Here is a 20,739-nt window from a genome sequence, read left to right as displayed (position 1 = left end):
GCTATCGATTGAAGGCTACAGCTTCATTATTCTTCTATCCGAGCCATCGACACAACTTCTACTCTAACATAAAGATAAAGAGCCAAACCCTATGGTATGAATAGCTTCATTGATTGTAAGTATTGACTGTTCGAGCCTTTCCTAGACCCGCCTCATATTTCAGTCCAGGCTTGGCAAAAGAAAACATGGCAAGCACATTAGAAGACTGCACTCGAAATTCCTGCTACTATGATATTGTACATGCGACTGGACCATAGATTCTACCTCTCCTCCTCCATCAATCCCAGAAGTCATCCACCGCTACGGTGAAGTCGCCCAAAAAAGTCAACAAACAAGAATTCACCCGTTTCATCGCCGAGTTCAGAGAGAAATGGAGACCTCTTCCACCTTCGATGAGGAAATCGACTGTGGATGGCGGTGAGAAGGTTGGATGGAAGAAGGGGATTTCGCGTTTTCATTCTATGAGCAAGCTGCAAATTTCAGTCTGCCGAAGCCGGATGGCCCTTCATGTGAAGCGGCAGAGAAGGGCGAAGTCCTTCTCCGACCTATAGACTCGTTGATTGAGGAGTTGAATGTACCTGCCGGATGTCTATTGACCTGGATCGCAGAGACGTCTCGTAATGTTGTCATTTGGGATGGGTAGAAGCGGTGTTCTGTGCCGGCCAACGTGTCGTCGAGCGGAGAGCCCAACATCTACAAGGTAGAAGTCGTATTTGATGGAAGTCGTTAGCGCCTTAATTGATTTGGCGAAACCTCACGTAGTAATTAGGCTGCAAATTAGACACAGCGCTAACAACTTCCATCAAATACGACTTCTACCTTATAGATGTTACGCGAGTCAGCATCGTAAGAGACAGGCTAGATTGCCGAAATTTATCCCCTTGCATCGAACTCTAAAACGCTGCCAGTCCGTAACTTATCGTTGTGTCATCAACCCATCATGCCCAAGCAGGAAATCGAGTTCACGCCTACGTCCTCCTTTGCAGCAGTGTCGACGCCATCGATGGTGTTGGGCGACGGTCGTTGTTGCGGATCTTCGCACGAGAAGCTGCAGAGTGGTGTCAAGGTAGGCAAGTATCCTCGGCCGTACTGAGTTCGAAATGATAACCGGGCAGATCAATTGATAGGTTCCAAGAGCCAGTTGCTTGGGATATCACATTTGACATGTGTGGTCGAATTCCAGCGCAACGGGTGAGACCAGCAAGCCTTACCAACGGTACACAAGCGACGGCGTTACAGCCGAGCGAGCGCATGCAATTCTCAATATGGAACCATCACATAACTGCGCATAAAATCACTCGCTGTGATAGGCATTGCAATATGATCATGAGACTATCGGTGATGCTCGGTTGCCTTCAGGCACTGCTGGCCACGCTCGGGTTTGGGATATCTTGTCCAGCTCGTCGGGTCAGCCTTCCTCAGCCCACCCACAGCACGACTGACGAATGGCAGCGTCTTTGAAGTGGGGTGATGGCATTCACAGGTCGTGCATCCAGACCCCTTCAGGTCTCACCACGAACATTTATCATTTGAGCACGAATGGCGATCCAAACATTTACAAGACCCTGTCACCATCTTTCTTTGTTGGTCTGTTGCCTGCCACAGGAACCGGGTTTTGCCTTGCCATGCCCCCGAGGCCGGACGCCAGGGTCGACACGTCTGTTCCACGTCTATACAAGAAGCCCGCCCAGCATGTGGCAGGGAATTCCGGGGTTGCTGAAATCTTGACATGCGTCGCGCCAGCAATTACAGATGCTGTGTCGAGCAGACTGACAATCGTACAGGACAGTCCAATGCTACTTTAATTTGCAGCATTGCGCTACTCGTCATGTACACCAAGCGAGTCCCCAATGTGATGGCGGGCGACCAGCCTTCGTGGCACGAGGTCGCACGCCCTCCCTGGCGTGCGACTACAACTGTTGAAGTCTGCAAGCTTACGATGCCGGGCACCAGACTCAATAATTACAAAGTCTATAGATGCAGCCCTGCAGATTGTGGGGCATATCTACGCTGATCCCTAGCTGCACAGCTGTGTACAGTATATGCTATGCGAGGACACACGCCATCGTGCATGACATACTTAACAAAAAAAAGTCCCATTGCGGATTTCTGCATCCGCATCTCCGCGGCCACTTGGACGAGCAAGGCCGTGCACAGCACCTTGCCGAGAAGCGACATAACTACTGACTTCACCCACTGCTGCTGACTTCCATCATTGCTATTGCGAGGACCAGCTGTTTTTTGGAAGATGGAATCGACCTTCATGATGCCTGTACGAGCAGGCTCGGAGGACGGCTTCCAGGACGAAAGACAACGCGAGCACGAGTTTTACAAATACTATGATGCCGTTCGATCGCTCACCAACTGTGATACTCCATGGACAAATCTCTTTGACCCGGATGCCGTTCAGAGGCATGAGCCCATCTCCAGCCCTGACACGGCTCTTACGGCTTTTTGTCAACTGGGAGCTCTGAGATGTGGGACCAGGAGGTGTCTCCTCTTCTTCTTTGATCAGGCCTATGCATACATAGTTGCAGAGGCGACAAGAACTCTGTCACTCCTGGACGACCACAGCCACGACGTTGAAGATGGCCTGTGGCTCGGGTATGTCAGAATCGAGGTTGTCTAGCTCAGAGCACATCTCGAAGCCTGTGTCTCAATTCAGACCGATCTTGTACGCTGACTTTCCCAACGTTAGACACACGATGATACCCAGAGGGCTCAGTGTTTGTGAGCACACGGTCAATATCCCCAGCGCGAACAAGGGCTCGAATCAGTTCCACGACAACGCCGCGCAGATACACATCATCAATGACCTCACCGATGATATCCGTTTCTGCGACCGTCCTTATGTGCTTGACGGGCCAAAGGCACGGTTTTATGCTGGTGTCCCAATCACTACGCCGAATGGACTGAGGATAGGCGCATACTGCGTACTTGATGAAAGACCTCGAAAGGGGCTCAGTGATACGCATGTAAAGTTCATGCTAGACATGAGTGAAACCATCATGTCAGTGCTGAGAATATAAAGCTTCACGGGGATTGCTAATTTATCATCATGTAGGGCACACCTAGAATCGCTGCGGATGAGGACCGAGGTAAGAAGCTACATCGGAGAACTTGTAATCGTGATTTGCCAGCGCTGACACCTTGCAGTTAGGTACTGGCACCCGTATGCTCACCGGTCTTGGGTACGTAGACAGCTCAACCATAAGGATGGAGGAAATATGTACTTATGAACGCCTAGAACTTTTGTCAAGGAGACTCCCGACGGTAAAGCTGGACAAGCTCGGTCTCAACGACGCACGAATATCCCAAGTCCCGTAGAGTTGAACAAAAAAGGCTTCTACTCTGCCACGATTGATGCCGCTGGGGCAAATGGCTACTTGGGTGGCACTAAATCGAAGGCCACGCCAGCCTCCAAAGAACATATGAAACCGACGTACGGCCCGGTATCTCCAATTTCGAGCACACATCCGCAGGTCTGTCTTGAGCAAGATAACGAGCCTGACGGCGGGGTCGGCGAGACCTTTGAAAGAGCTGCGGCTCTGTTGCGAGATTCTGTCGACGCTGATGGTGTCATGTTTCTGGACGCTGCGGTTCATAGCTATGGTGGCGCCATCACAGGCCGCCAATGTTGGAGTGACAGTGAGATTGAGAAAGAAATAAGCAGCAGCACAGAGGGCGATTACGCTTCTGACGAGGCACACGACAAAACTTTACACGCAGACTGCAGGATTCTGGGATCTTCGCGAAGAGGTGGCTCGACGACTGATGGTGATAGCTCGCCTGGCCATGGCCATCCCGTACCCGAAAAGATTCTCAAAAGTCTCCTCCGCCATTATCCCAAAGGAGCACTTTGGTCGTTCGATCCGGATGGCTCCATGTCGTCAGAGGAGAATCACATGGTATCCTCGACCGACACAGATGACGTTAACACGTCGATTGTTTCGAGTCGGACGCGACGAAATCGCAAACTGTGGTAAGTGCCGTTGAGAGCATTCCCTTCAGGATACAATGCTTATATTCCAAAAAGGGAGGCCAGGAAAATCCAAACAGTTTTTCCAGGGGTGAGGACGATCTGTCTGGTCAGTATGTGGTTAGTTCAATGACTACAAGCCCCTCCTACCCTGCATTCGTACTCATGGGAATTGAAGGGACAATGTTCGTGAAAGACATTATGCTGGAGCAATCATATGGACATACTCCCCAATCCGGCAATTTTCAAGCGAGCTGAGCTACATGATGGCGTTTTGTGACGTGGTCATGGCCAAGGTAGGCCGATTGGAGGCAAGCATGAAGGATCAAGCGAAAAGTGATTTCATTTCCTCCGTCAGCCACGAACTACGTTCACCATTACATGGCATCTTGGGCAGCATCGACTTCCTGCAGGTAAATGCGGCTTCAACCTYTTTCACTCACATACATTCGCTGACTCTGAACAGGAGCAAGCAGTTCTAGATTGGTACTTTGACGCAAGTCCCCCATAGCCGAGCACTTGTACTGACCGTCTCTCCAGGTCAATGTGAGACACTGAAGGGCAGATGGCTTACAGCGTGGTCCGAGGATGTTTCGCGAGCTACGCCCGGCCATGACCCATGTCTATATCGCTCCAGACATCGCTGATTCGTTTGCAGGATTGCGCAGATAGAAAAGTGCTCAACGAATCTTTTGGATGTGATAGACCATCTTCTTGACTTTGCAAAACTGTGAGTCGGCGTCCTCATCCGTTGCGCTGTAGCTGCTCACCACTTTGGAGGAATCATCTGGGCAAAAGACTCAGGCGAACCGATCGAGACGGAACTCCTCGTCATACCCGTTCGTTCTCTGATGCTACGCTCTCATCGGGAGCAACCAGCTCGACCGAAGTTGTCTCTCTTGCGAGAGTCACCGAAGAAGTAGCCGACTCGACATTCTTCTCTCACTGCTACCGAATGGACGAGCGCACAGGGAAAAAGGTCGATCTGATACTGGACATTTCAATGGATCCAACGCTGAAATGTAACCTCGCGGTGGGCGCGTGGAAACGCCTTTGTATTAACATCATCGGCAATGCTCTCAAATACACCATCGAGGGTCACGTCATGATCTCCCTGAAGACATCTCAGCACAAAAGACGTCGACCACTGGTCATTTTGACTGTCAGCGACACTGGAATTGGAATGTCGCGGGAGTTCCTCGAGAATCGTCTGTTTCGAGCATTCTCACAGGAAAATGAACTAGCCAATGGAACTGGCCTGGGCATGAGTCTTGTTGCAAAGCTCGTCCGCGGCTTCAATGCGAGGATCAAAGTACAAAGCGCCAAAGGCTCTGGGACGACCATGACCGTCTGCATGCCCATCGATGTTGTGCAGCAGACCGAGCACATGGCCCCGCCCTTCTTCTCTACGATCCACGGGGCAAAGATCGGCTTCCTCAAATATGAGGACGGGAAAGARGACGCTGTGAACAAACGCAATCTGCAAGTCAGGGCAGTATCTGCAGCTTGTTGTCGACTGGGCGCGAGTGTCCAAGAGCCGGAGACCACGGACATCAACTTTATCCTTGAGGCTGATCTGCCGTGCTTCAATGTGCACCCCACGCACTCTGAGCTCACAACGCCGATCATTGTTCTCTGCGACAACGTCATGTCTACGGCACATATACGTAGTTCATCGACCACCAAAATGAGGCAGAGACGAATGGAATATATAGCGCAGCCTTTCGGTCCGCAGCAGCTTGCTGCAGCACTTGCGAGGTGCCTCGAATCCAACCCCAAGTCCCTGCCGCGGGGAAGWGAGTCGCAGAAAAAAGCCGGAGCTCTTAAGCTACAGCTTTCGCATCGCTCGAATACGGATCTCACTCTCTGCGCCCCTATCCCTATGCGCCCTCCTCTAGCCCGTGCAGGGTCAGCTCCGCCACTGTCTTGGCCTTCCCCGTCCAAAACGTCGGCGTTGGAATTAGATCGCAGGCCGCAATCGCGAACTCCAGAAAGGTCCGCTTCCTTAGATATCCCAGATACACCATATCTCAATGGTCGCGCACAAGTTGTCAAGGACGCCATTGAACTTGCAGAGGCAACTCATACTGTGGACAAGCCGATTGCTACACTACTGGGCGAGCCTCCCGAGAAGCTGTCTCTGTTGCTCGTAGATGATAACGTAGGGCTTCCCGAGTCCGCTTGCCTTTCCAAGCTAACAGATACACAGCGCATAAACCTTCGATTGCTGACAACTTATGCCGACAAACACAAGCACCCACGATGTACCGCTACCAATGGCCTTGAGGCGTTGCAGGCCTATGAGTCTGCCGCTACTCATCAGAGCGTCAGGAAGCCTGACGTGATCTTCATGGATATCAACATGCCGGTGAGTGCGCTACTGAGATCAAGATCTGCCGGAGCGGTCAATGTGTTCTTCGCCATGGCTAACCTCCTGTCTGTAGTTGATGAATGGATTCGAATCCGCGCGGCGTATCAGGAGCTTTGAGAACGCGGCCGGCATCACCAATCCATGCGTAATAGTCGCTGTGACTGGTTTGGTAAGTTGTGATGAGCAGAAACTCTTCGTGATACGGCACTGATCCTTCTCGACGGCGTAGGGCTCAAACTCGTCGCAGCAGACTGCTTACGCAAGCGGAATCGATATATTTCTGTCGAAGCCCGTTAGACCAAGAGACCTCACCAAGGTATTGGAGGCTTTGACAACCGCCAATGTCCAGCATGGGTGAGACGGCGATGGCGTACGGCAGACCAGGGGGGGGGGGGACCTGGGAAGTTTCGGCATTAAATGTGCCGGGCCAACTTCATCCCCTGTAGACTGGGGTAAAATAGCGTGTGGGTGTTTTTTCTCGATCGAAACCTCCACATTTCCCTTCGGAGCGGGCAGCGCGATTTCGCGAAGAGTTAATTTTATGAAAACTTCACAAAGCTTCATCGGATGTCAAGGCATACCAGGCCACCGTTGCTGTCGAGTATATGCCTTGCAGCGGTAGCCTTGCTTCCACTCGGCAGATGTGTGGGGATTTTGAACGATGCGCATGTGAGAAGTGCGGTCCAGCCTCGCATTTCATAAACTTTAGTTTTGTGATTGATTGATAGAGCTGTACGGAGTACTGTACCTTGTAGCATTTGCTGGTTGTCTTCCCTGGGCGCAATAACGTGCTCCGTGCCCGCATTGGGTATCTCGATTTCGTGATGTGAGGGTTAAATGATCGATAAGGTGCTCCCCCGGGATCATTAAGCTTTCTCTCGCCCCCAGCTAGTCTTCTTTGAAGTCTCGCTTCAAAAACAGCGTGAATCTTTCTCCACCTTCAGCAAAACAAACATCATCGTCAGCTAATAAACATCATGAATATCGATTGGACAGTAGACAGGCAATAAGCATTACATGCGACAATCGGGAGCAACAGTATCGGCGACCATGGACTATGACGACCATGAAACGCACTCGGATATCGGAGGGTATGTAATGTTGTTCGTTCGCCTTTGACTTGATTGAACAGAAATGCTGACAGGTACGCTAGGCTCATGTTGGCAATGCAAGAAGCGAAGGATTCGATGTGATCTGACGAAACCCTCTTGTACCAAATGCCAGGAGAGCAGTGAACAGGAATGCTCGTACGGAGCGCCGCCTCTCAAGTGGATTGGAGGAATGGCTGTCAGAGGGCGCTATGCCCCCCACCAACAACGAGTCGAAGGGGTCTGCACGCTTGCTTCACCACCCTCCTCTTCCTCGTCTTCGGAGACTTTCAGCTCTACGAGTTTAGTTGCGAGGCGGAATTTTCCTGTCTCGCTTCCTCCTACGCCGGGGCTTACGCCGCTGGAAACTTCTTCGCTGTTTGAGTACTTTAGCGTTGCGGTGCTGCCTCGCTTTCAGGTTATTGACGAACATATTCCTGTAAGTACTGTGAGAGGGAGAAGGAAGTCTGCTTAACGACCGGGTCACACAATCAATGAAGGCGCCCCCAAGTGTGATAATGTCGAGTTCTTGGAGAGAACGTCCCGAAACCTTGATTTGCATGTTCGAGACACTGCTAACGTATTCATCATCGCCTGCAGGTAGAACGCCACGTCGCCAATAAAGACAAACCACTTCAGCAGGCAATACTTGCGGTAGCCCGAGCCCATCACTCTTTCCTGTCGAAATCCAATCTGGGTGGCAACGTAATGGTCCGAAACACGGCCCGACTGGCCGCGATTAACAGTTTTCGCAGGAGGCTTGAACAAGGGTCAGACACCATTGCCCAGGACCTGTTCTGCATAAATGTCTTGTTCTGTGTGCTCGACGGCATGATTGCGCCCGAAAGAGATCTAAACGCTTCCATGTTCCATCTGAAAGGAGGTTATGCAATGCTCGAACGATGGCCCAATACGGTATCCGATATGCTCACGGAGAACAGTTTCCAATCGCATCTGCTATCCGTATTCACCACGATGGATCTGATCCACGCGATTCTCTCCGGCAGTAAACCCTACTTTGAACCCACAATCTGGTCCAGGTTCGCCGACAAACAGGCCTGGTGGGGCAGACGACAAAGTAACGATGCATTTTTGGTCATTCTTGAGGCCCACTCGCAGGTAGCCATCCTCGGACATGCCTTCAAAAGTGGCGGGGACCTACTACTGGTTACGGACGATGGTCTCGACTCCGTGGAAGCTTTGCTTCTAGTCCCTACCACTTGTGACCAGGCTGATTGGAAACACTTTTGTGACTTCTACGTCCTATCATGCTCCATCTTCTTCCAACGGGTAGTGCGGAAGCGGGCTATTCAAGATGAAGTCATACAGACTCTTKTTCGCCGTGGAGTAACGCTCTTCAAAGAAGTACTTCCTGGCATGATGAATGTACGTATAAATCAGCTTCCAGACGACGTTCTTCATGCGATGAAAAGAGGAAATGCTTTGTAGCTCCCTGGAGCTTGAGATATTCAGAAGAATCACACTTTTGCCTGCATGGAGAATTGCGTTGACAGTGGATCTTTTAGCATTGCGTGGTATTGCCCATGCTGGTTATCGGTGCTCATAGCATCACCGCACACGATCGTCAAATCGTGCGAGAGGCGCTGTCTCCATCTCTTTCGTATCTCTCGTTTGGGAACATGGTGATCATGGCGGACTATCTTCGAACTACATGGCAGAAGCATGACATGGACGCAAACTGGTGGGAAATGTTTCACGACGTAAGACCGTCCGCCACCCTGACCACAGATATGTGAAACTAACAGGCCTTCACAAAAGATCGCAGATAAGGTCTTTCTTTTCTAACCGGGCCGATGTCGGAGGAATATCTTCCAAATGACCTCGGAGAGGTGAGGCACCACCAGACGATTCTCCCGTCTGCTCTGGTGGTCCCTTCTTACTCGGTAGCGTCCGGTTTTCAGCCATTGATCTATGGAGAATACTGACTAAGGCGGCAACTTATCCCTCCCGACCCCACTTCTGCCCATCCTTGCTTGGCCGCCGCCGATTCGGCCAGGTTCGATCATTGCCATATAGACAGACATACCAGGCGGGTAGAGAAGGGATACACTTCGATCCCTCACGCAAGTATGGAATCGTTAGGGTCAGAACGGCCGCCATGGCAGACCATTGTGGACAAGAAACGAGAGATTCGCAACCAGCTGATCGAACCATACGCCGGTAGCGAGATCACGGGTGGTAACATCGTGAGCATAAACGATGTTGATTCCCTTGCCGAGCGAATTGCCAAAAGCGAACTAACCGCACGGGATGTCGCCCTGGCGTATATTCAGAAGTAAGCCCCGAACGGCAAATTTGATCTCTTTGTGAGCTTTTTCTAACGCTACGTCCACAGAGCTGTGCATGCTCATGAAAAGGTTGGATCGGAATTCGATGTTCGAACATCAGATCTGTACTGACGAATTTTGAAGACGAACTGCCTGACAGAGATACTTTTCGATGACGCCCTCCGACGTGCGAATGAGCTTGACGAGTACCTATCCAAACATGGAAAGACTGTTGGACCTCTGCATGGGGTAGTCATGACCCTCAAAGATCAGTTCGACGTACAATCTTTTGACACTACCATTGGTTATGTGGGCAGAGCGTTACGTCCGGCGACACAAAACAGTCTTCTGGTTGATATTCTACGCGTTCTGGGCTGTCTTATTATCGCCAAAAGTAATCTTCCTCAGTAAGTTCTGGAAAGACTGGTCTTTTGCTTTTTGGGGGTTATACTTATCCAATGTGTTTCTAGAAGTATTATGTGGTGTGAGAGTTTCAATAACTTGTGGGGTCTCACAACACATCCCCTGGATCCTAATCTGACACCGGGTGGTTCGACGGGCGGCGAGGGGGCTTTGCTTGCAGAATATGGCTCTCTTGTAGGCTGGGGAACTGATATCGGCGGCAGCGTGCGGATTCCCGCTCATATGAATGGACTGTATTCACTTAAGCCTAGTGTAAGTGAGCAAAAGGATCCCGATGGCGTGATGATAATTTCTGACTTACGACAGAGTGGCAGACTACCTTATGAAGGTTGCCAAGTCTCTACGGCAGGTCAAGAGCACGTGCCATCAGTGGTGGGTCCAATGGCGAGATCGTTGGCTTCCATCGAGAAAGTGACGAAGCTGGTCATCGGTGCTCGGCCTTGGGAACACGATCCGACTTGTCATCCTCTGGAGTGGCGTGAAGATTCCCATCTTGAGATCCAAAGTCGGCCGTTGGTCGTTGGTTTGCTTGTTGATGATGGATGTGTGAAGGTCCATCCTCCTATTGAAAGAGTACTCTTGGAGGTGGCAGAGAAGCTCCGGCAGGCAGGACATGTGATTGTTCCATGGACATCAGACGGTCATCAAGATGCTATTGATATCATGGTGTGTATCATCCATTCCCTTGACCAGCTTCCATCATCCTTACTCATATCTTCCTAGGATAAATACTACACAGCAGACGGTGGCGAAGACATCAAACGAGACGTAGCTGCTAGTGGAGAACCTTTCATCCCACACGTCCAAGCTCTCGTTTCACGCGCACCGGCAATCTCAGTATATGAATACTGGGCACTCAACCGCCAAAAGCGCGCAGTACAAAAACAGTACCTGGAGAAATGGAATCGCGCTGGACCTCCCAAAGTCGATGTTTTGCTTACACCGGTCATGCCGCATCCTGCAGTGCCACATGGAAGTTGTAAGTGGGTGGGCTATACCAAAGTTTGGAATTTGCTGGATTACACTGCTTTGGTACTTCCTGCTGGGAAAGTTGACAAGTTTGTGGATGTTGGGAAAGATGATCCTGGGTTCTCCTTGTATGAGCCGAGGAGTGAGGTTGATGGGTTTAATTGGTCTCTGTATGATCCGGATGCGATGCATGGTTTGCCGATTGGGATTCAGGTTGTTGGACGGAGATTGGAAGAGGAGAAGGTTTTGGGGGCGGGGAAAGTTATTGATGATTTGTTGAGAAGGGCTGGCAGCTAGTAGTCTGAAGATAATGTTTACAAGCGAACACTGCCTCGAAAGAAACATTTTATTGGTGGTGAAGAGGTGGATGCGAAATTCGGGGCCGTCGTCATGATTGGACTTTTGACTTGACGAGACTCTGTTAAGCCTTACCTCGAGATTGTACGACGCTTTGTGGTGTAACGGACAGTCTTTCAGCTTTGATCGTTGATGAACATAATGGCATCCTGTGTGCATGAAGATGTGTTGTCTTTGGATGGAGAGGCTGAAGCCGGTGTGAGGTCGCACAAGGGAGGATCTTTACCACGGTTTCTTGCACTTGTTGCCAATCAAGTAGAACATCACATCCCCTTGTGATGCACGCAGAGCAGTCCTAGCATAGTGGATCTTTCGGCCTTGGGGGTGCAGAGTGGAAACCGTTACGAAGTCTCTCCAACTTTTTGCGGGTCTCGAGAAGGTCAAGACGTATCTCACGGTACGAGACGTCCCGCGGACTGATAGACACCCACTCCTAGTCGAAATCGTGCCAAATTTGAAGGATGACTCGCTGGTTAGCGTTTCCGGTGATTTCTTGTTAAAGGGGTGATGAGTGTTGCTGATACTCGTACTTGCAGCGCCGGTCCTAGTAGCTGCTAGGTCTTGAGACTAAAGACGGAGATGGAATGGAGAAAGTGCGGAACGCGGTGCATCTTATTATGTCCAATGCACCCAAGGCAACCAGAGAATCTGGGATTATTGTACGGTGACCATGCTGCCACTCTTTTGGCGTAGATGGATGAGACGCTATGCAGAAGTGGAGAGTCGGGCAGAGGTGAAGAGTGAAGTGGTGAAGGGAGCGATCTGCAGCCAAGACTAGCTTAGTCAGAAACTTGAAATGCGCACATCCGCAACCTCGAAGTTTTCCACGAACCGACTTTCCGACCTCACGCACGCAGCACAACTCCGCCCGTCGACTAACACAATGGCACCAAAGGAAGCAACCAAGGGTAAGGGCGAAGCCAGCGAGGATGAGGATATCAGGAACGATGCGACAGACGATTTGCGCGCCGCAGCACCGCATTTTCCACTCCCTCCAAATGTCCCAKCTTTGCATCATCCCATACTAACCCACGCGCACAGGCAAGGGCAAGCCGTCGAAGCCATCGACCAAGGCCAACGCAGCCGCGAAAGCGACCCTGCGCGGTGTAAGCAGCCCTCTTACCAGCCACTGAACTTGAGGCGTGTCAGAGCTCCCATCATCTGACGGCCTATYGAAACAGGTCAACTCGCACAAGGTCAACAAGGTCCGCAAGAGCACGTCTTTCCACCTCCCAAAGACCCTCACGCTCTCGCGTGCGCCCAAGTACCCCCGCAAGTCGGTCCCATCGCAGCCCCGCCTCGATGCCGGCAAGATCATCATCCACCCGCTCAACACCGAGAGCGCCATGAAGAAGATTGAGGAGAACAACACCCTCGTCTTCATTGTGGATGTCAAGTCCAACAAGAGGCAGATCAAGGAGGCTTTGAAGAAGCTGTACGATGTGGACACCATCAAGATCAACACCCTCATCCGGTATGTGGAAGTGGGAATGGGAAGGGAGACATGGAGGATTTGTGCTAATTGAGGAACAGTCCGGATGGCTCCAAGAAGGCCTTTGCCCGCCTGACCCCAGATGTCGATGCTCTTGACATTGCGGCCACCAAGCTTGCCATTGTTTAAGCTGGACAGTTGAAAAAGTTGTGGAGAGGTTTTGYTGCATTTGTCAACGGCGTTATGAGTCCACTGGCTCACGGAAGGTGGTGGAATATGCACTCCGACTGGAGGCAGGCCGGGATGACCTGCCACGAGGAAGTTCTCCCGCGGTAGTCTTCGCCTTCTGCGGGACATCACTTGACAGGCACGTCTGTGTCGAGGGGGAATGTGGTATACAGCTACTATACATTCGCCATGCTATCAAGCCGCGATCTCCACGCATCATGATACCCATGCAGCTCATCATGATCATTGAGCTGCTCTTTCTCTTATGAACTCTCTCCACATCGCCTGCAGTGATTGTCTGTCCCCATAACGTTACATCCACCGCCCCTTATCCTACTGTACATTTGCCTGATGCGTCCTGAACACAATGCTCCTCTATGCGGCGATGCATGCACTGCACTATGGTCTATTCTGTACAGTCGTCGCCTCTCTCTGCCTCAACTCATTGATATACTATCCCATGGTTCGCATCTTCTCCAGGTTCTTAATCACAGCCAGGTTGGCATCCATGAATCGGTCCACGCAGTTACGCATGCATGGTTCCTCGGTACGATCCAGATTGCCCGAGGTGATCTTGGAGGTGATGCATTTTTTAAAGCAGGTGTCGGTGAGGCCGTGGATTGCTGGTGAATATTAGTACGGCATGCGTTGACACGTGGGAAGTGACGGTGCATACTTGATTGGATTTGCGCCTTCTGAGATTCGTTCTGGATGAATTGATTCAGGTCTAGGGACAAGGAGTATTAGTATCGATGGCGTTTGCCATCTGGCATAAGGTGGGTATCGACAAAGCTTACCCTGCTTGTCCTTTGCAGACATTGATTGAAGGCTCTGCGCGGTCTCGGGAGATACATTGAGCTGATCCATGGTGGCGGTGTGACGTGGTGCAGTTGATTGATTGATTAATTGATTGGCGATGTCAAGTATTGTCGGTTGCGATTGGGATGCTGCTGGTTACTGAGACAATTCGTGCCTCAGGTCCACGTGAAAGAAGTCGGTCGTTCCTTCTCTGCACCCGCGGACCCTGTCCGAATGTGGGGGTGCTTCTACTAGTTCTTCGGTTTGAGCAAAGAGATCTTTTCTCAACTCAACTCAACCTCACCAGCTCGCCCAACATCGTGCTGTCCCCTCTGATTTCTCCACACCCGCAGCACTTCCCTGTCCCCAACAAACATATCCTCTCGGTGACTTGRTTGCAAGCCGCCCGTCGATCATTCCCTCGCCGTACCGCGCCGCTTTGCTCCACCGCCGCCGCCGCCTACCGCCACCATGTCTCAACCCATAGGCTCGAGAGCGCAGGCCCAGACTGCACCGTGAGCAGCATCCTCCCCACCAATCGCTCGCATCAACTGACAACATGGCTTCCAGTACGCCGCAGAACACGCCCGCCAACAATGCGCCCATTTCTTCGCACGCGACCGCGCCCGGCTTGGGCAACATCAACGAGGGTGAGTGAGCATACCATGAACACGAACATGAAGATGAACATGGCAGACGTGGACCATGATGGATGGAACAATAAAGACCTCATTACTAAGACGACACACAGAGGACCTCGATCGTGCCGCCGCGGCATCCATCTTCGCACAGAACCCTCGACTCGTCTCGATGATGCAGAACAAGCTTAGCAGCCTCGTAGGGCAGTCATCGGGCTACGTCGAGTCTCTGCCCGCACCCGTCCGAAAGCGTGTGGCCGGCCTCAAGGGTGTTCAGAAGGAACACTCCAAGCTCGAGGCGCAGTTCCAGGAAGAGGTTCTAGCGCTGGAGAAGCGCTTCTTCGAGAAATTCACCCCACTGTACGAGAAGCGCGCGAAGATTGTCAATGGCCACGCCGAGCCCACCGCCGCCGAGATTGAGGCGGGTGAGGAAGACGATGAGGAAGATGACGAGGCCGAAGCCACCAAGGACGAGGCAGACAAGGACGCCGAGGGCGCCGCCGACCTCAAGGGAATCCCAGAGTTCTGGCTCTCTGCCATGAAGAACTCCTCTCTTGCCGAGACCATCACCGACCGCGACGAGGAGGCACTCAAGAGCCTGATTGACATCCGCATGGAGTACTTGGACCGCCCGGGCTTCCGCCTCATCTTTGAATTCGCCGACAACGACTTCTTCACCAACAAGCTCATCACCAAGACCTACTTCTACCAAGAAGAGAACGGCTACGGTGGTGACTTTATCTACGACCACGCCGAGGGCGACAAGATTGACTGGAAGGCCGGTCAGGATCTCACCGTCAAGGTCGAGAGCAAGAAGCAGCGCAACAAGAGTATGCATATCCACTTAAATCCTGGCGCCGTCCATGGCTAACCCTTGAGCAGACACCRAGCAGACCCGTATCGTCAAGAAGACCATCCCCACACCATCATTCTTCGACTTCTTCAACCCCGCCTCACCGCCAGAGGATGACGACGAGGACATGGACGAGGACATTGAGGCGAAGCTCGAGCTCGACTACCAATTGGGCGAGGACATCAAGGAGAAGCTCATCCCACGCGCCATTGACTGGTTCACCGGCGAGGCCCTTCAATTCGAACAAGGCATGAGTGACTTTGACGAGGACGATTTCGAGGACGAGGACGACGAGGATGATGATGACGAGCGGGATGACGACGAGGAGGACGAGGAAGACGACGAGGTAAGCTATGCCGCGATGATTCTTCACGAAAAGGAGAATATTGACTAATGCCAAGTAGGAGGACGGCTCGAAACCCAAGCAGGAGACGGCCGAGTGCAAGCAAAGCTAAGCTCTATGAAGCAAGATCTGATGAGGCACTGCTGCAGTCATAGCATTGATCTCTGAATGAGCGATAGCCAGTCATTCTGCACGAAAAAATCACATCTGCGTGGCGAGTTGGACATGTCGTGTTGTCTCTCTTCCCTCTTCCGCCAAGGATAGATTCGCACACCAACACATCACATCACATCACACCCCCGCGCAAACTCGAAACGGATGTTACGCTCCTTTTACGACACCCCCACCAACAATCAAACAAAATTCTTGCATTTGCTGCGAACGGCGTTGTTGCTTTTTTGTTTGTGTTCTTGATCCCTTATGTAAGTACTTATGCTACTCTTAATGGATGGACGAGAAGTGGCAGGGAGGCTGGCTGGATTGAAACGGTTCATGGGCGTAGATGGTCGGATCGCCAGGAAAGCGTGGGAGAGAATAGTTTCAAGTATGGTATCAAGAACGTTGAAAATATTGCGGGGCAGCACGTGTTGTGAGGTACAGTAAGGTAGGTGTTTCCTTACCGACGTAGGTCTATCTGCTCCTCTTTCACGACCCAGTAGATTCCTCTTCTCTCGAGAGAAAGCGAGTTTCTCTCTCTATGCTACACCAAAGCACCACCGCCATTCTTCGATGTGCTTGAATCCGCCGGACTGAACACCTGCGACATGACGTTCTCTCGGACGCACAGGTCTGCTTGTGGAACGGCGGGTGTACATACATACATATTGCGCTAGTCGCTAGGTCGTTAGTGGTCTTCTTGTGTTTCATATTGATGAGAGAGAATCCCTGATGCTTTCGTGGCCAGCAAGCTTGGCTGATGATTCACCAGGACAGAGCACAATCATGGTGGATACCGAGAGCCTCCCTTATCTCTTCGCCACTTTATCCATGCAAGATACCTTGTCTTGGTTTTGCTGCGATTCTTKATTTCGGTAGGCAGCGCTGCTCCACGTCTTTGGCAGCAGTGGAATTGTCGACTTTGAGCTTGTTACAAGTCCAGAATTGCGATGTCGTTGACTGGAAACTTGACGTAATCCCTCAGTTCGTAGTCTCAGAATTCTCTGAGAGGCGAAAATTTGTCGTCTGTATGTTGTTGTTGCTGCTCCTGCACCAGCTCAATGCAAAAGTTATTCATGCCACCTTTATCCCTCAACATCAGCTTTGTGAATTTCTGCTCTGTGAGCACTGCTTCGTCGCGCCATTGCCAGAGATAATAGACCAATTTCGCCGTCTGTTTTCTTTGCAGTAGACAGTATCCGAGACTGGCCATGATGAGAGTTAATCTTTCTTCGGTGTTGTAGCGGGCATTCTCTATACATGGCGCTGGCAGGACTAGGAATAGTGTCGCTGCGAGGTCTTCCTGCATGGTGGATGAAGAAGAAGAAGGAGGAGGAGAAGATGGACGTCGAAGAAATTGAGTGGTGCGACGAAGCATTTCTCCTCTTCCTTTGGTATCTGGCACGAAATTCAAGACCAGCGATAGGGAGATCATGTCGAATTTCTCGGCTTCGTGGGTGGGGAGGGGTCGTTGCATGAAGTCCTGTTGTAAGATTCCTGGACTTTGAGCGTGGAGATCTATGCGTTCGATGTGGAAGAGTTTGGGCGTGGAAATTGCGTTTTTGGTGCTTAGGGCTCCGACTTCTAGTACTTTGAAGGGCGCTTGTAGTGCTTTTAGCTCGGGGATGTAGGGTTTGAGCCAGGTCATGAGGACTAGAGAGGAGTCGCCGCCGCGAGAGGTGGATTGGCCTTGGATGCTGGCTCGTTGGTAGGCTTCTAGACCTCCGAGCGCGTCGATTTGGGATTGGAGGTTGGTGGCTTTGGAGTGGTCGTTGGTGGCTTTTGCTTTTGTGAGGTCCTTTTGTAGGGCGTGGTAGGCTATGATGAGCTTTTGTGTGGCTTTGGATGATATTGAGGCGGGTGTTGTCTTGGATGTTGGGGGACGACCGGATTTCAAGGAGGTTGATGCCTTTTTCGAGGGCGCCATGGCTGGTGATTAAATTTGGTATTGTTTTCGGCTTCTGGTTGGATTGATCCTGCTGCGGTACTGCGATCTTCTCCGACTGGTCGCACGGTAGCTTCTGTTCGTCTGATGCCTCATGGTCGGCAACAACTACAGTTGTGTAAAGTGCTCAGCTATTGAAAAGTCGTTCTTTCTGCGCAATTTCCGCCCCATCTTCGGCGAACATCTATCTCATTCTGCTGTCTTTGACATGACGAGCCGAGCGAACGACAACCATAGAGGAAGGAATAAGCTGGCGATATGTCTCCACTCTGCCCTCCGACTTACACATCAACTAGCCATTTATTTGTACTGTAGGTATGTAGTTGCAGCCCGATCTTCGGAGGTTCCGCCGTGCTGTTCATCCCCAGGACGCACAATCGAGCCAATGCTACGTCATGCCGCGGCAAATCCGCCGGCAATTTGCCCGAGACCCTACCCTAAGCTACCCTACCTACGGTACCCTTCTCTTTTTTCACCAAGCCCGTGGCATGGGGGGGCGTTTCGACTTTTGCCTGTGACCAGAATCCACCTGCAGCCCTGCAGCTGAAGCAGAATCCACATCCAGAATAGCATCCCACATCCGCAAACGGGAAAAGTGCCGGCGACCAACCATAGCCCCCCCCCTTGCACTTGCTTCTTGGATTGGAAGCCGAGACAACTGCAATACTTCGGCTCCTGCTCTTCATTCAGCAAATCAACATCAACTGGCGGCGTGGAAAGCTCGAGAAGTTCCATCTCTCACAAGCAGTGTGCGACACATGATACATCGATACCTGCGCCATGCGTGAGAGGCAATTTTGTCGTACAAATAAATGCCCAGTTCTTTCTGGAAAGTGGATATATAACTGTACTGAAGGGAATCCAGGGACAACGCATCTCAACATCGAATCCAGTCTCCATCGATAACTTAGCCCACTCCAGCGTCAAAGGTGATATCACTCTATTGTCATCGGCACACAACTGCCGAGATGAGATGAAGCGACCCGTCGTTTGACAGCCCAGTGACAGATGTCGGACGGAACCTCCAACAACCCTAATCCCTACACTCTACCAGGCGCGAATTTGGAAATGATTCGCGTCGAGACGGTGCGGGAGTCGAATGAGCAGGTAAAAGGGCTCGAAGATTATGTGGCAGTATTCATTGGCGGTATGTTCAATGTGATGATTGATGACCACGACTGCATGCTAACGACTCACGCGGTCAGGTACTGGTGGGATTGGAGAGAGCACGGCCAAAGAACTTTTCATTCGAGCATCGCGGCCGAGAGCGTATATTATCGGGAGGTAACTATTCGAAATTCCCCCTTCAACAGCCATGAATTCATGACTGACCATCGCCAGGAACGAAGAACGAGGCAACGCACTCTACAACACCCTGCGCACCATCAATCCAAATGGCGAGGCGATATTCATACAAAAGGACATAAGTCTCATGCGCAATTGCGATGAATTATGCGAAGACCTTCGACGTCGAGAGACCAAAATCAATTGTCTCTTCCTCACAGCAGGCTTCATGGCCCTGCGCGGTCGCTCCGAGACAGAGGAAGGCATCGACCGCAAAATGTCTGTCAACTACTACGCCCGAATCCGCTGCATCCTGAATCTCATGCCACTTCTCACCGCTGCCTCGGAAGCCAACGAGCTTTCACGGGTCATCACCGTCCTGGCTGCCGGGTCCGAGAGCGACATTCGGATTGACGACCTGGACTTGCAGCACAACCACACGTTGCACGCATGCATGGCTCACTGCGTTGTGATGAGTGATTTCGCGATTGAGGAGTTGGCCAAGCGATATCCAGGAACATCCTTCAGCCACAGCTATCCCGGCACCGTCAAGACTGGCATCGCTAATCAGCTCACGGGTGTTGTGAGACTGGCGGTCAAGGTCATGTATGCAGTCATGACGCCCTGGATTCTGAATGTACAAGAGTCTGGAGAGCGGCACTTGTTTCAGATGACGAGCGCATGTTATCCATCTCAGCGAGGCTCCGTTGGTGTTCCCATACCAGAAGGTTTGGATGTGATGCGCGGTACAGACGGTGTCCCTGGTAGTGGTGCATACTTGCTGGACTGGGATGGGAAAACTACAGGCGACGAGAGCGTCTTGGGCAAGTATCGTGCCATCGGGTTGGGCAAGACAATTTGGGACCACACAATGAAGATGTTTGCGCTTGCGGAGCAGAAAATGAGACAAGCCACGAAGAGGCCGGCGGTCGATGAAGCTGAGGGTGCCGGGAGGGATGGTCCAGATCCTGTGGGGTGGCGGCCGTTTTCTTGAGAAAGACTATCATTGAATGGGTTTATGGTAAGGCGCAAAGGATTGAGGTGCGGAGTATTTTAATACCTACATGTCAGAGCACATGTCACTTGAAGATGTCAACATTGGAACAAAAACAGAAAATCCATCTTTAGCAACGATGACGAAATTGGCAAACAGACTTCATTCACTCACACTCTTCTTGGCACTTCCGGAAAGCCGCACGCACTTTCAACTTTACACTTCCATTTCCAACAACCTCCAAAAACAAATCCCTAGGTACACCTCCTCCACTCAACCACCCAACCAACCAATCAATAATCATGACGACAGAACTCGCCCACCGCCAAAATCTCCTCCTACAACTCCTCCAACTCCTCCTCTGGGCCATCGCCATCAACAATTTCACCCACGTCCTCACTCTTCTGCGCCGCAAAAAAAAAACCGAAAAATCTGCTGGACGAGGACGAGGAAGAAGATCATCATCATCATCTCAAACGCTGGATTTATCGTGCGGGTGTTCCTGTGGTTGTTGCGGCGGGAATTGCGATTTGTAGTGGGGATTATGGGGTTTTTGTTTTGGGGGTTGGGGTTTTGGGGCCGTTGGGGTTGGT

At 51.4% G+C, this 20,739-nt stretch overlaps 9 protein-coding genes; 7 read left to right on the top strand and 2 right to left on the bottom strand.

Annotated features, from left to right (window-relative positions):
- Positions 1-940: 940 nt before the first annotated feature.
- Positions 941-1,195, top strand: RCC_07544 (uncharacterized protein; the record flags this gene model as incomplete). XM_023772800.1 has 2 exons in its annotated part: positions 941-1,066; positions 1,136-1,195. 2 exons carry the CDS (start codon positions 941-943, stop codon positions 1,193-1,195), a joined length of 186 nt encoding a protein of 61 aa, XP_023628568.1.
- Positions 1,196-2,263: 1,068 nt separating this feature from the next.
- Positions 2,264-6,708, top strand: RCC_07543 (uncharacterized protein; the record flags this gene model as incomplete). XM_023772799.1 has 14 exons in its annotated part: positions 2,264-2,604; positions 2,699-3,010; positions 3,065-3,098; positions 3,157-3,191; positions 3,248-3,982; positions 4,037-4,099; positions 4,158-4,392; positions 4,446-4,465; positions 4,520-4,525; positions 4,638-4,709; positions 4,760-6,140; positions 6,189-6,347; positions 6,424-6,519; positions 6,580-6,708. The coding sequence occupies 14 exons, from the start codon at positions 2,264-2,266 to the stop codon at positions 6,706-6,708; spliced, it is 3,618 nt and encodes a 1,205-aa protein (XP_023628567.1).
- Positions 6,709-7,416: 708 nt separating this feature from the next.
- RCC_07542 (uncharacterized protein) lies at positions 7,417-9,244 on the top strand (the record flags this gene model as incomplete). XM_023772798.1 has 5 exons in its annotated part: positions 7,417-7,441; positions 7,504-7,877; positions 8,039-8,824; positions 8,965-9,159; positions 9,218-9,244. The coding sequence occupies 5 exons, from the start codon at positions 7,417-7,419 to the stop codon at positions 9,242-9,244; spliced, it is 1,407 nt and encodes a 468-aa protein (XP_023628566.1).
- A 284-nt stretch (positions 9,245-9,528) lies between these two features.
- RCC_07541 (related to acetamidase) lies at positions 9,529-11,415 on the top strand (the record flags this gene model as incomplete). XM_023772797.1 has 6 exons in its annotated part: positions 9,529-9,734; positions 9,795-9,816; positions 9,871-10,133; positions 10,197-10,401; positions 10,456-10,815; positions 10,873-11,415. 6 exons carry the CDS (start codon positions 9,529-9,531, stop codon positions 11,413-11,415), a joined length of 1,599 nt encoding a protein of 532 aa, XP_023628565.1.
- Positions 11,416-12,358: 943 nt separating this feature from the next.
- Positions 12,359-13,096, top strand: RCC_07540 (probable 60s ribosomal protein L23; the record flags this gene model as incomplete). XM_023772796.1 has 4 exons in its annotated part: positions 12,359-12,383; positions 12,517-12,581; positions 12,657-12,949; positions 13,009-13,096. 4 exons carry the CDS (start codon positions 12,359-12,361, stop codon positions 13,094-13,096), a joined length of 471 nt encoding a protein of 156 aa, XP_023628564.1.
- Positions 13,097-13,588: 492 nt separating this feature from the next.
- RCC_07539 (related to mitochondrial import inner membrane translocase subunit TIM8) lies at positions 13,589-14,002 on the bottom strand (the record flags this gene model as incomplete). XM_023772795.1 has 3 exons in its annotated part: positions 13,589-13,758; positions 13,812-13,862; positions 13,933-14,002. The coding sequence occupies 3 exons, from the start codon at positions 14,000-14,002 to the stop codon at positions 13,589-13,591; spliced, it is 291 nt and encodes a 96-aa protein (XP_023628563.1).
- A 402-nt stretch (positions 14,003-14,404) lies between these two features.
- On the top strand, positions 14,405-15,879 carry RCC_07538 (probable nucleosome assembly protein; the record flags this gene model as incomplete). XM_023772794.1 has 5 exons in its annotated part: positions 14,405-14,448; positions 14,504-14,583; positions 14,685-15,401; positions 15,454-15,770; positions 15,829-15,879. The coding sequence occupies 5 exons, from the start codon at positions 14,405-14,407 to the stop codon at positions 15,877-15,879; spliced, it is 1,209 nt and encodes a 402-aa protein (XP_023628562.1).
- Positions 15,880-16,917: 1,038 nt separating this feature from the next.
- Positions 16,918-17,850, bottom strand: RCC_07537 (related to UPF0657 nucleolar protein C630.10; the record flags this gene model as incomplete). The annotated part of the gene is made up of 1 exon (XM_023772793.1): positions 16,918-17,850. One exon carries the CDS (start codon positions 17,848-17,850, stop codon positions 16,918-16,920), a length of 933 nt encoding a protein of 310 aa, XP_023628561.1.
- Positions 17,851-18,876: 1,026 nt separating this feature from the next.
- On the top strand, positions 18,877-20,146 carry RCC_07536 (uncharacterized protein; the record flags this gene model as incomplete). XM_023772792.1 has 3 exons in its annotated part: positions 18,877-19,015; positions 19,074-19,152; positions 19,210-20,146. The coding sequence occupies 3 exons, from the start codon at positions 18,877-18,879 to the stop codon at positions 20,144-20,146; spliced, it is 1,155 nt and encodes a 384-aa protein (XP_023628560.1).
- Between the last annotated feature and the right edge of the window lie 593 nt (positions 20,147-20,739).

Source organism: Ramularia collo-cygni, assembly GCF_900074925.1.
Source record: "Ramularia collo-cygni strain URUG2 genome assembly, contig: RCC_scaffold11, whole genome shotgun sequence".
Classification (NCBI taxonomy): domain Eukaryota; kingdom Fungi; phylum Ascomycota; class Dothideomycetes; order Mycosphaerellales; family Mycosphaerellaceae; genus Ramularia; species Ramularia collo-cygni.
Note: the sequence above shows the minus strand (reverse complement) of the source record. Positions and strands in the feature narration are given on the sequence as shown.